Source organism: Trichechus manatus, unplaced genomic scaffold (genome assembly GCF_000243295.1).
Source record: "Trichechus manatus latirostris isolate Lorelei unplaced genomic scaffold, TriManLat1.0 scaffold00244, whole genome shotgun sequence".
NCBI classification, from domain to species: Eukaryota; Metazoa; Chordata; class Mammalia; order Sirenia; family Trichechidae; genus Trichechus; species Trichechus manatus.
In genome coordinates, this window is record NW_004444180.1 from 206,393 (window position 1) to 219,427 (window position 13,035).

At 57.7% G+C, this 13,035-nt stretch overlaps 3 protein-coding genes across 3 annotated transcripts in view; 1 reads left to right on the forward strand and 2 right to left on the reverse strand.

The window, feature by feature from the left end:
* PGGHG (protein-glucosylgalactosylhydroxylysine glucosidase) overlaps positions 1 to 600 on the forward strand; it is a 6,282-nt gene extending 5,682 nt beyond the window's left edge. The window contains exons 10-11 of the mRNA XM_004389400.3: positions 11 to 158; positions 287 to 600. Of these exons, the coding sequence (XP_004389457.2) occupies positions 11 to 158; positions 287 to 342 (204 nt within the window). The 3' untranslated portion in view covers positions 343 to 600. The remainder of the gene's footprint in view (positions 1 to 10; positions 159 to 286) is intronic.
* A 1,699-nt stretch (positions 601 to 2,299) lies between these two features.
* Positions 2,300 to 3,298, reverse strand: IFITM5 (interferon induced transmembrane protein 5). The gene is made up of 2 exons (XM_004389365.1): positions 3,104 to 3,298; positions 2,300 to 2,512 (listed from the first exon to the last, which is right to left on the reverse strand). Exons 1-2 carry the CDS (start codon positions 3,296 to 3,298, stop codon positions 2,300 to 2,302), a joined length of 408 nt encoding a protein of 135 aa, XP_004389422.1.
* A 5,979-nt stretch (positions 3,299 to 9,277) lies between these two features.
* On the reverse strand, positions 9,278 to 10,333 carry LOC101341376 (interferon-induced transmembrane protein 1-like). Its single transcript, XM_004389366.3, has 2 exons — positions 10,124 to 10,333; positions 9,278 to 9,469 (listed from the first exon to the last, which is right to left on the reverse strand). Exons 1-2 carry the CDS (start codon positions 10,322 to 10,324, stop codon positions 9,278 to 9,280), a joined length of 393 nt encoding a protein of 130 aa, XP_004389423.1. The 5' UTR covers positions 10,325 to 10,333.
* Between the last annotated feature and the right edge of the window lie 2,702 nt (positions 10,334 to 13,035).

Below are 13,035 nucleotides of genomic sequence, written 5' to 3' on the forward strand. Positions count from 1 at the left end.
CGTTTTCGTCTCTGGCCTGTCCTATCAGGGGAGCAAAGTCAACTTCTCCTTCTCTGAAGACTCTGTGACGATTGAGGTCACAGCCCGTGCTGGACCCTGGGCCCCCCCACTGGAGGCCGAGCTGAGGCCATCACTGGCTCGGCTCCCCCTGCCCCCAGGTAGGAGCCCACCCCCAGACCCACCCTGGAATCTGGGTGCATGACCCCCAGGAGAGGTTTTGGGGGCGTGTGACCCTAGGGTGGCCCCTGTGTGTGCCCCCACCCCACCATGGCCCTCTCTTCTCTAGGACACAAGGTCTCGTTTCCCCGATCCGCTGGCCAGATACAAAAGTCCCCCCTGTAGCTGCCTCCCTCAGGAAGTAGGGAGTTCTAGCTCGAGTTTCCTGAGATCTCTTTGAAGACATCAGACACCTGCTCCAGAGTCCCCAGGACTCCCTCCAGGACACCCTCGGGTCCTTCCAGCCTCACTCCAAGTCCGTCTCCCCGGCGCCGTCCTGGGCCCTGCCCTGAACAATAAGGCTGCTGGCTGCAGAGATTTCTCTGGGTCCGCCCCTCCGGCCACCACTCTGCAGGCGCCCAGCAGCCTGCACCTGCCCCTTCTGGAGCCCTTGGCCTGCCGAGCCCCTCTCCAGCCTAACTCACAGGGGCCCCAGCAGGTCCTCATGCCACATCCATGCTCCATCAGCCTCCCCCTGTGGGCCCTCCAGGCTGGCATCCGCGCCTGATGTCCATGCGCAATGTCTGTGCCCCCTTCAGCACTGCTTCTCCCGTCCCCTTACCGCCACCTCCCCCCCACCCAACCTGGTGGCTCCGGACCTGCAGGGTGGCCATGTGGGGGACGGGGCCACATCACCAGCGGCGTCACTTAGGGCTCTCCGGTGCAACTGGCTTCACCATAAAAGGACTTTTGTGTGGTGCTTTCTGGGGTCAGGCATGACTGGTCTGGTGCTCCTGGGGGGCGGGGCCTCTCAGCTCTCAGCCCGGCTCCTCTCGGCTCTGGCTGCTTCGGTGGAAACCACCACTGGCCAGCTGGCCATCTGCTGGCTGCAGACTCGTCCCGTAGCGGGCAGGGCTCTGGGAGCTCCGGGACAGCGGGTGGGGGGTGCTCTGTGAGGGAAGGGGCCCTGGGTGGGGTGCTCAAAGCCCCAGCTGCCCTGCAGTTAAGGCCCCTGCAGTGAGCCCTGCCCTGTCATTGGCCATGGCAGCCGAGGCCTCAGCAGCCACACAGGGTTTGGGCGTGTTTGGCAGCCTCTCTCTGCCAGGCTCTGCCAGCTGGGGCGGGGTGAGGCATGGGGCACAAGGGGGGACTTGCACCCAGCACCGTGGACACTCAGAAATGCCTCCCCCTCCCACTTTCTCCTTGTCTGCTTCTCCGTTTATGTGTGAGAAAGACAGACAGAATGTGAAACAGAGAGACAGAGACGAAGCAGAGAGATTGGGGGGAGGACGCGTGCCTGTGGACAGCAGCGTGTGGAATGGTGTGTGATGTGTGTACACACGCATGTGTGTCTGTGTGAGTGCCAAGCACTGGGGAAGGCCCCAACCTGCCCTCCCAGTCACCCTCACTGACTCGGGAGGGAGGGACTCCACTGCAGGACTGCGATTTCTCAGAACTGAAGGGACACAGGAAAAGAGTGGCTCACAAAGGAGGTCTGCACACACCTGACCCATGGAGAAGAGCACACTCAGTTCAGGTGAAGACAGAGGGCACACGCGTGTGCTCACACGCTCATGCTCTCGTGAGTGGGCGTGTGCATACACATGCACGAATGAGGCGCATGTGGGGTCAGGGAGCCCCACCCCCACACATTCTGGAACAAACACCACTAAACCACAGCCCTGGCGGCAGCAGGGTGATCAAAGCTGAGCTCCCAAGGTTGCTTCTAAAATCCTCAGCGCCTACGCCCTAGAAGCCACAGGGCCTCCAAGCGCCACCAGAGTGCAGGGGAGACATCGGGCCAAGGAGGACTGAGGACAGTGGCATGGTCCCTACCCCACACAGCCAGGAATGAGGCCCAGGAGGCACTTCTGGAACCAAGGCTTTTAATTCCGAACCGAAGCCTGAGCCTGGGGGGTGGGGAGAGGAGGGAAGCCATGGCTGGGGACAGAGTTAGGGGCCTGGGATGGGACCCTCAAGGTTAGGATGAGGCTCTGGGGTCTAATGGGGAGGGGGTCTTCAGAGTTAGGAGCCCAGGTTGGGGCTGGGAGCTCCAAGGGTAGCACCTGGGCCCCTGGTCTGGGTTCCAGAGATGGGTCACGGTGGGGTCAGTGTCCTGGGGCAGGGCCCCCAGTCCAGAGGCTCAGTCATAGTCTGCATCGTCGAACTTGGTGCTGAAGAAAGCAGCGGAGCCCTCGGCCAGCCGCGACAGGTGCAGGGCGCCAGTCACCACCAGGGCCAGCAGCAGCAGCGGCGGCACCAGCGTCCACATAGCGGCCAGGATGTTGTAGCACTTGGCTCTGGAGCCGAGACGGCGGGCTGCTTCCAGGTCCCCGGCCACCTTCTGGTCTCGGGCCTGCAGACAGGCCAGGCCTCTAAGCATACTCTGGGCTGGGGGCCTGGGAAGCTCTGCCTCCCCCACCAGGGCAGCCCCTGAACCCACAGCCTAGATAGAAGGGGCGTGGCCTGAGGGGACAGACACTCCCTTCACTGCCCCCTACTCCACACAAGGGTTTGGTGGGGCTTTGGGTTGTCAGGGACCCGAGCCTCCTCCCACCCCCACCATCCCAGGCCAACGTCAGTCTCCCCCACCCCCACCCCTGCCCCAACCCCAGGGGCTGAAGGGTCCCAGCAAGTGAAAAGGCATCAGGTGACGAAAGACCCTGTGGGCTGGTCCCCCTGGGACTCCTCTTTTAGATAGACTGGGCCCCCCTTAAGGACAGCCCTACCCCTTTTGTTGAGCAGTACCCCCACCCAGAGCAGCGACTCCCTTCCAAGACCACACTGGTGGAGTAGGCCCCTCTTGAGAAGTAGCCCTCCCCTTGATATGCAGCCCCCCATGGAATGCAGGGGGGCCCACAAGCAGCCCCCATGAAGTGGCCCCAAAGCCCCATGAGCAGACGCCCCGAAGAGCCCCCCAGCAGCCCGGTGAAGCGCCCCTGCCCACCTTGATGGAGTGCGCCAGCGCCAGAAAGCCGAAGCAACACAAGTTCAGGTAGAGGGTGCTGAAGATGGACCAGATCATGTGGTCGCGTGGCAGTTGGGGGCGCGGCTCGCCCAGCGTGAGGGCCGTGTGGGTGGCGCCATCGGGCTTGCGGGTCGCCGGGGCCCGGGGGTCCTCGCGGGGGTAGGCCGTGTCCATGGGTTCCAGCGCCGTCGCCTCCTAGTCAGACGCCCGCTTAGAGGGTGGGCGCCCGGGGCTGCTCTTATAGCCCCCGCCCGCCTGTGGGATCGGCCCAGCGCCGGCCGCTATATATAACGACAAATTACAGCCTGGGGCCGGCTGAGGGGTGCGGCCACCCCTGCCCCAGGGGCCCCCATCCAAGGCTGACAAGGGGAGGGGCATGCAGTAGCCACCGAGCGACCACCAGCGCCCCCTCCAGCTACCTCATTCCCTCACCGCACTGTCACCCCACCCAGGGAACCCCCACGGAAAGCACTCCCTCCGCGGGCGTGGGGGAGGGGCGCGTAGTGGCAGCGCATTCCCCCATCCCCCTCCTCTCGACCAAAAGGAGTTTTAGTACCGCTTCAGGGCTGCCAGGAGCCCTGGTCGCGCAGTGCTTAAGAGCTCCGCTGCTAACCATAAGATCGACGGTTCGAATCCACCAGCCGCACTTTGGAAACCCTGTGGGGCAGTTCTACTCTGTCCTATAGGGTCACTATGAGTCGGAATCCACTGTTTTTGTTTTTTTTGAATGGGTTTTCGGAGCTTCCGGAAGAGGCTGCCTCCCCTTCTGGGAAGTTCGGGGACCTCCCGGGCTGGGGGTGGCGCCCCTGTCCAGACGCAGAGCTGCAGCACCATGACCCCTTTGTCCCCTTTGTCCCCAGCACCAAGTCCGGAGGTACAGCCCAGCACTCCACAGTTTTCTCACTGAGACCTCAACCTTCCGGTTCTGTAAAATGGGGGTAACAATACCTGCTTAGTGATCCCACTCATTTGTTCATTTAGCCACTCACTGGGCACCTTCGGGTGCCTGCCCGCCTGGGCCCTGGGAACTCAAAGGCTGCCGCTGTGCTGGGGAAGTGTAATGGAAAACAAAATATGCTCCCAACCCAGAAAACCTCTACACAAAGGTAAAGGAGAAATAAAGCAGATTTATTCTTAGATGAGCATTAAACCAGAACGGGATGCCTGGCGGGCAATCCCCACGAGAGGCTGCAAAGACAGAGAACTCTCACCCTTTAGACAGCTGAGTGGATACAATCTATCACGTTCATGTTTTCAAGATAAAATCGCCAACTTCCGAGTATCTTTATGCGGAGGGAGGTTGGCATTTAGTGCCCTAAAGTTAAGCTCATCTCCTCCCTGGGAACGGGCAGTAGAGACACCATCCTGGATGAATACATTTCAAGAGATGGCTCCCAGGTCCTTGAGGAAACGTCCTGGATTTACGGACTTTTCAAAGACATGGAGAAGAATGTGCAATTACAAGTTTTCTAAAGTGAGTTCTGAAAGAAAGGAGAGGGTCTTCTTCCTTATTTTTAGTTTGTATTTGTCCTCACAGCTGCTAGTGGTGGTGAGGGGCGCAAAGGACACACACCTGCCTAAGCCTCCTCATTCGACCACTGCAGGGAGGCACGGTAGACAGACTCCTCGTGCGCCCTCCTCCATCCCTCTGGTGGGTTCAGCCACCTTGTGGCTGTAAATGCCATCCACGTATATGTCATCAGCTCAGACTTCCTCCTGAACCCTGTACCCATACACCCAACCACCTGCACTCGCGACTGACTGTTACAAAGAAAACGTGATCCTCTCTCTAAACCCCTCTGCCCAGTCTTCCACAGTCAGGTGAGGGCTACTCCATCTGTCCAGCTGCTCAGGACAAAAGCCTCGGCATACCCTTGTCCTCCGTCACCCACACCCCACACCTAACCATCCACAAATCCTTCCAAATGCATGCCGAATCTGACATCTCTCACTCTCCCCACTGTGCCCACCCTCATCTTCCAGAAACCCTCAGAGTCCATTCTCAGTTGTGCAGCCAGGGTGACCCTGTTAAAACGAGACAGGTCACACCCTTCTGCTCAGACCTGCAATGGCTCCATCCTACTCAGTGACGGCTAAGGTTGTTACGATGGTCCACACGGTCCTGCATGGCTGCTGAGGGGGGTGATCCCAGGAGCAGACTCTGAGAAAGAGATTTGTTTATTAGAGAGGTTCTTGGATCAGTGCCTTTGGTAAGCAGGAAGAAGCTGAGCTGTGATTTCAGTCCCAGAGGATACCTCAGCTGGCCTCAGCTGGACCCGGATGTTCCACCCGTGTTGACCAGACATCGGATGTGGAGTCCTTGGAGGAGGCATGACATTGAGTGAGGCATGTCTGGAGAGGCAGCTGGGCAAGAGGTCCTCCTTCCTCAAAGTGGCCTGTATGGGGCATCTCAGGTCCACCACAGTCCACCCCTTGACCCACCCGGATGGACTTCCCTTATAGGTTCTGGGAGCAGCCCCTTCAGTTCCACAGGGCTTCTCTTCCCTGGGGAAGCTCAGAAGAGGGAGGTTTCAAGGGAACGGATCTCACTTCTGCCACTGCAGCTGGCTCAGGGCTGCAGCAGACGCTCATCATCTTGCTCCTCTAGCATCTAACCTACATGGCTTCACCCTTAGCCTGTCCCTCTTCTGGTTTTTGTGGCTTTGAGCCAGCCCTAGGACTGCTGACGATGGCAGATGTCAGCCCTAATCTTAGCACATCAGGGCCACTTCTGGGGTGAAGTGCTCTGGTGGAGGTTAACAAGAGGCTCAATTGCCGTGCTTCATGGCCATCCCCAGCCCTTATCCCAGACTCCACGTCCTCACCATGCACTCTTTCCTGCCAGGCCCCCAGCAAGCTGCCCAGCCCTTTCCCCTGCTCACGCCTCCCTGGACATTCCATCCTGGGCCACACCTCTTTCCTTATACAGAGGATGGCCGGGTGCCCTGTTTGCAACTCTGCCCTCAGATCACCCCTGGGGGAGATGTGCTGCAGCCACCACCTGTGTCCATCCTGCATCCTTGTACCTAGTGGACCTCAAGAACCAGGCTCAGATATCTTCAGTCTCCAACAGCTGGTCAAGAGGAGGCCCCCTGCAGCCCCAGGAGACAGCAGGGGCCCAGTGTGGGTGCAGCAGCAGAGGATGACACGGGGTCAGGGCAATTAGCCTGTTCAATCCAGAATGTTCCACTCCCATGCTGGAATGGAATGTTGCTGGCCACGGGCACTATGACTTGGTGGGTCTGAAGGACCCTAGTCATGGTGGCAGTTCTGGACAGTCAAGGTCCCATGGTGGCCCCTGTCCATCTCCACCACGGCAAAGGTTACAACCTCCATGGCAGATGCGGGCCTTGCTCTAAATTCCCAGGGGTCTGTGCTAAAAGTGTCCACTGGGCTTGCCATGAACTCCACATGACACCTTTTCTGACTCCACAGTCAGCTGTCTCAGGCCCCAGGTGGCAGGGCTGAAACCCCACAGGCTGGACCTGCCGCAGAGCCCATTCCTGCCCTGGCCCCACTGCCTTCCATGGAGAGAGCAGCACTGGCCACAGAGGCCTGGTCGCGTCCTTGAGGTGCTGGGCTCCCTGTCCTCAGGGTTCAGGTCCCAATGAATGGCCACGTACTCCTTGGAGGATGGCTGGGTGTGTGACTGTGCACACCTGCCCTCCTGCGTAGGACCCTTTGACCCTATCAGTCCTTGGTTGGGTCTGAGCCCCAGTCCCCATGCAGAAAGCCAGGATGGTTACTGCGTGCACGCGCCCTTGCTCCTGCCCAGCCCTGCTTGCCTTCCTCGGTAGCAGAAGCTGGGGAGCCTCCTTGTTGTCTGTCCACCGCAGCTGCCCCCAGGGACGAACGTGGTCTGTATACACCCCCTCAGGGACTCTCTGTGGTTGGCCCACTTGGTGCACTTGCCCAGAGGGCTCCAGGCCCTCCTCTGGGGGAGTCATCTGGTGGGCTTTCCAGGCTTACATATGCTATCCTGGGATTCTGACTAAACACCCTGAACAGCAGAGGCGTATCTAAGGGACGGCAGGGATGGCGCGTGCCCTGGGTGGTTTCCATCACCAGCTGTGAGAGATCATTCAGCAAGTTAAAACTGAGACTTTTGTATTTGAGAGCCTCCATGTGTCAAGGCAGATGGTGTGGTCTTGCTCTGCTGAGTACAGAAAGAGAAGAAACTGAAAAAAAGTGACTTTGAGCACATCGTAGACCAATTTCATCAGTGGAAGCAAGGAAGATGCGGTTGAAATATTCATGTAGTGCGTTAATGTGCCAAGTAAAAGATTAACAAGCTTGACTTCTGTTTTTGAGCTGATATTACAGTAAAGTTATCTGAAAGATGCAGAGATGGATGTCAGATGGTTGGACTGGCGCAATTTCAGTGCTTGCCATAGGCACTGTTTTCCGGAGATACCCCTCCTCTGAAAGGACGAAGGTGCTCCGAGCAAACCTGGGAAAAAGCGGTGCCCCACAAATGAGGTCACACGTGGGGGAATGGACTGAGAGTTCCGGGAAGTGGACACGCTAGAGCAGACACACCGTGTAAGCCAAACCCTGACCGTGCCAGGCGGTTCTGAGCACCGCCCACCCGAGGGCAATTCGGACCCCCCACCTCGCCCGGGCCTGGTACGTGGCAGCTCGTCCTCAGCCCTGGGGGCCAGCAGGGGGCGCCGCTGCACCGCTCCCTCAACGGAGCGCGTTCTCTGTCCCACTGAGGCAGAGCCCGCGGGCCGCCTCCCCACCACCATCCTCCATGTTCCGGTCCGGATTTACCCTCGTGCTCACACCCGTTGGACCCAGGAAGAGCGGGCATCGTCGTGCGCGCCCCTCACCACGGCGGAGCGCCAGCCACGGGTGGCGTCTTGGAGTTAGGGTGCTGCAGGGGGAGGGGGATAAAGGGTGGGGAGCAGGGTGGGGTCCAAGAAGCACAGGGGGAACACAAGGTGACAAGCCAGCGCTTCCGCAGACAGGACCTGCCATCGTACCCTCTGCTGGCACCTAGACATGGCCAGATTCACCAAAGGGACTGGCCATCTGGGCGAGAAGGGCCCACCCCTCCCAAACCAGCCTGAGGGTCAGCCATGGGGAGGGTCCCAGGTTGGCCTGGGCCGCCAAGACATCTCACCACCTCCCCAGGCAGGCTGTCTACACCCCTACTCTGTAGGCTGTGGAGGTCGAGGCCACCTCCGCCCCCATTTGCCTCTGCTCCAGCCAGCAGGCCTGCTCCCTCCGGGGCACCAAGAAGGAATATCTGCCCAGAGCAAGTTCTTCCCCTGGATCCCTCCACCAAGGTGCATCCCCACCCCAGCAGAAGCACAGGCCCAGTACCTCAGTGTCCTCAATGTGCTGGAGACCCTTCCTGGAAGTACCCTCTCCCCACATTTGGTTCCAGGAATTGATCCCTCAGTACTCAGGGTTTCTGTCCAAGGGGCTGAGAGGCTACTGGGACTGACCACTGGTTCCACAGACACGCCACAGCTGAGGGCTGTGCCCTCCACCAGGCCCTGGCTGTTCCTCCCAGGATCAGGAACAGAGCAGTCCTGCCCACAGGAGGAAGGGGCAACACCTGGGTGGCCCAGCAGGGGCAGCGAGGGCCGGGCTTCATCAGATCCATGCAACCCCAGATCCAAGAGTCCCAGTGTCTTTTGGGGAGTGGGGAGTACTGAGATCCACATCTGACCCCCGGAATCCCTGCAGCTCTCACCAGCTGAGAGTCAGGGTCTTCCTCAGGGCGAGGTGTGTTCTGCACTCTGTGCTGCTCCCCACAGAAGCCCACCCTGTATCAGGGCTCAGACCTCAGGGTTGGAGGGACACCCCCCACGCAGGGCCCCAATTCAGCTACAGCCCCACCTGAGGCCGGAACCAGCCAGACCTGAGGGTGTGCCCTGCTCTCTCAGCCCAGTCTGGCAGTGGGACAAGGTGGGGCGACCCCTCAGCTCAGGCTCAGGACCAGGCTGGAGACTCAGGGCAGGGCCCCCTCCCTGGGCGATGTCACAGCACTGTTGCACACACAGGCACTTTATTCAATTCCTTTATAGACAGATACAAATGTGAAAACACTGTAAAAGGGGGGTGGGGGTGGGGGGTCAACAGGCAGGATGCAGGGCCAGCAGTGGAGGGCCGGAGGGCTCGGGCAGCAGCAGCGGGCAGTGACTAGTAACCCCCATGGTCCTTCAGCGTCTGTGAAAAGGCCTGGAGGCTCATCACTGTACCAGTGGCTGAAAGAATGATGAACCCGATGATCAGCAGGATGCTGAAGACCAGGGCGCAGATGTTCAGGCACTTGGCGGTGGAGGCGTAGCTCTGGGCCCCCGTCACGTCGCCCACCATCTTCCGGTCCCTAGACTGGGGAGACAGATGATGAGCGGACCTGAGGAGGGACCTGCTGGGAGCCAGGAGCTGGTGGTGGCACTCAGGTCCCCCCTGTTCCTCCATCCCCAGTGCAGGCTGCACTGGCCCTCACCCACATTGGGGACCCCCCCTCAGCTCCCTAGAGCCCGAGCAGGACAGCTCCTGTCTCTCTCTGCTGGGGGAGGGACCTCCTCACAGCCCCTCAGTCCCTCCAGGGAGCCTCAGTCCCTCCAGGGAGCCGCGGGCTCCTCTCTGTCTGCTGGGGTCCAGCACTGCCTCCCCAGGTCCCCGAGTTTGTGCGCTTTGTGTTTTCTGAGGCAGCCTGGGGGCCTGTGGGATGAATTTCTCTATTAGGTCATGAGGTAGGGAGAATTCCTTGGGGCCATGGGAGTAAAGGCTGACCGTGGCCATCCCCATGCACCCCCTGCAGCATCATCACAGACCTACGCTGGGGCAGACTCCCCAAGACACAGACGTACAGACACATAAGAAAGAGACAGACACACGCGTATGCACACACACAAGCACACATACATATACACAAGGACATACACAGATCCTTGCTCACCGAAGACCCATGTGGGGAGAGGGCACCCCGAGTGCAACTCGCACCCTCCTAGAGGATCCCACCTGTCCCAGCACACACACCTTCACGGAGTAGGCGAACGCCACGAACCCCAAGCAGCAGCAGTTCAGGAAGAGCGTGTTGAAGAGGGACCAGACAACATGGTCGGGCACGGAGGTCTCGCTGCGGATGTTGATCACGGTGGATGTCATGGGCGCCGAACTGTGGGGCACCGGGCTGAGGGGCATCTCCAGCACAGCCACTTCGTGCTCCTGCTTGACCATCTCCTGGGTTGGGGGGAAGCAGTGCTGTGGAGAAGGATTGGGAAGTGAGCTTGGTGCTGCTGAGACCAGTTGTTAGTGAGGCCTGGTGCTGGGATCCTAGCTCCCAAGGCCCTCCCTTTCCCAAGTAGTTTGGTTTTTTCCAAAGTTTCTGTTTCCTGCTGTTTTGTAAATTGACAAATTGGCCAGAGACTGAGGAGGGCGGAACAAATTCCTGAGGCTCAAATTACTCTAGGCGGGGTGGGAGGAAGGGCTGAGGGGTATGGGGGGAACTGTCGGATCAGAAAGTTGCTCAGCTGCCTCTCAGCTCCCCATTTCGGGTGTGGGTGGGCCCTGGGGACATTTTACTGGACTGGGGGTTACCCTAGTCCATTTCCTCTCTGTCTCTCAGCCTACTGCAGGTCCTCACTGTCCCCTTACAGGGCCCTTACCAGGCCCCCACACTCCAGGTGCCCTGAGGGAGGAGGACCCACAGAGAAGGCTGAGCACCTAGAGGGAGGTGGACCCCCAGAGGGACTCCTTCCAAGCCCACACCCACCTGGCTCAGGTCTCCTCAGCTTAAACCCGTTGCCCTTTCCTAGGGCCGAAGTCCACACTCCAGGTAGGGATTCTGGAGTCCCTAAACTCAATATGGCTCCCGGTTACAGGTCAGAGATTCAGGACCAAGGCTGGCTTCTTCACTGGAGCCTCCAGGCCCCCTCCCAGGATCCCTGGGAATGGGGCACGGGACACCCACTGACGAGAGGAGGAGCTGTGGTGGGTGGCAGGAACGGACCAGAGGAGCACAGGGCCTCACTGTGCGCCCCCACCTCTCCGCTCCTCCTGCCCCTCATCATTTACACAGGCGTGTGGTGGGGGTGCTTCATGGTTGGGTTTGTCCCTCCTTTTCAGGGGGAGGGTGTGTCAGCTCAGAGCCAGCACAGCAGCACCTGGTCACCCGCAGGATCGGGTTGTCCCCTGTCTGAGCCCTTACCTGCATAGAGGTTGAATGGGGTGTGTGTCCTGTGCAGACCTATTCTCCTTCAACTGGAGGCACAGGTGGGTCAAGGCTCCCAGACCAGACTTAAGGTGCCCCTCAGAGGCATCTACACCCCCAGAGGTCTGGGGTTCTGGCCAGGGCCTCCCCAGACCCCCACGGTCTCTCCAATTCTACCTTCTCCTGGGTCCCCTCCCAGGCGTGCTAGCTGCTCTCTGCAGTTACAATCTCCATGGTACCCCAAAGCTTCCTATGCAGGTTATTGGTCTCAGCCATGTAACTAATTCCTAGTATTAAATTCTTCTGCTGAAGCACCTTCTGTGGCTTCTGTGCTCCTCCTGGACCATTCTGGTCAGAGGGTTTCTGATGAAGGTGCTTGGGAGGTTGGGCAGACCAGGGTGTTGAGGGAGAGAACTCGACCCTGGTCTCTCCTTTCTGGGTGCAATCAGAGAGGGGCAGGGACAGAAATTGTCAGCTGGCAGATGCCAAGTCCGAAATTTTTGCATTTGCCGATTTCTGTGAGTTTATCCCCTAACCTTGTGCGTCTCCACTATTCTTCCACTTCCTACTCATTGGCTTTAACAGCCAATCCCCTGGAACGTTGGAAGCACCTGGAGCCTGGACCCGCGGAGTGGGCAGTTCAGCTGAGTCTCCACCCCTGAACTTTGGGCTTGGCCTTGCGACACATCTAGTAAATGGGAAATTATTGCGGAGTAAGCAAGATCTCAAATGAGTTTGCACATGTGCTTGTCCTCTTGCAACTCTGACGTATCCCTAGTGAAGCCCAGTCCTGAGGCAATGTCATGGCAACTGTCCCACAATTATCAGCCAGAGTTAGTGTTTATTTTTCTTGTTGGCTAGGCATCGTTATTGCCCAATAGGTAGCTAACACGTTTAAAAGATAGGAGTTACAGATGTAACAGTAGATGAAACATGAAACGATAGAAGATAATAAGGAATATTGTATTTATAATCTAAAGATATCGGTAATTATATTAAATGTGGATTGATAAAGTACGCCATTTAAAAGTCTATAGTTTCAAGGAGTATACATTGAAAAGGAATAGAATTAGAATAGACAAAACAACAATCATAGTGAAAGTATTTAACACAAATCTATCAGACGCTGATAGAACCACACCGATAGAATAAAAACTTTTTTAAAAATAGGTCAAAATGTAGGAGAGTTAACACAATTGACCTACTTGATTCTATCCAACAGTGCATCCTGTGGCAAATACATAAAAATGAGCATGTGTTAAAAGTATAAATACATGATCTATAACCACTCCTCCCTTATTGACATGGTTAGATTCCAAAGACCAGGTCTTTATGTGAAAATTGGCGGTATGTGAAAATAGAGGATGACCACATCAAGTCACAAAGTGGAGGATAACTACATCATTACAGAACTGCCAACTACGTCATGATGTAGCTGACAAACCGCTGAGAATCACAACCTAGCCAAGCTGACACGTAATCTCAACAATCAAAGCCAACTCTACACTCACCTCCCAACCTTGCGGTCATTACTGCCAGACTTCCATTGTTAATGCACAGAGTTGGTTAGTAGAAATGGTCATGCAATGTTCACAGTTGTGCATTTGCTAGGTTGTAAAGCAAGTCTTTCACAGCAGATTTGCCGAATGCAAATCTGCAGCAAGTCTGCTGCAAAAGACCTCTTCAAAGTGTTAAAAAGCAAAAATGTTACTTTGAGGACTAGCGCCTGACCCAAGCC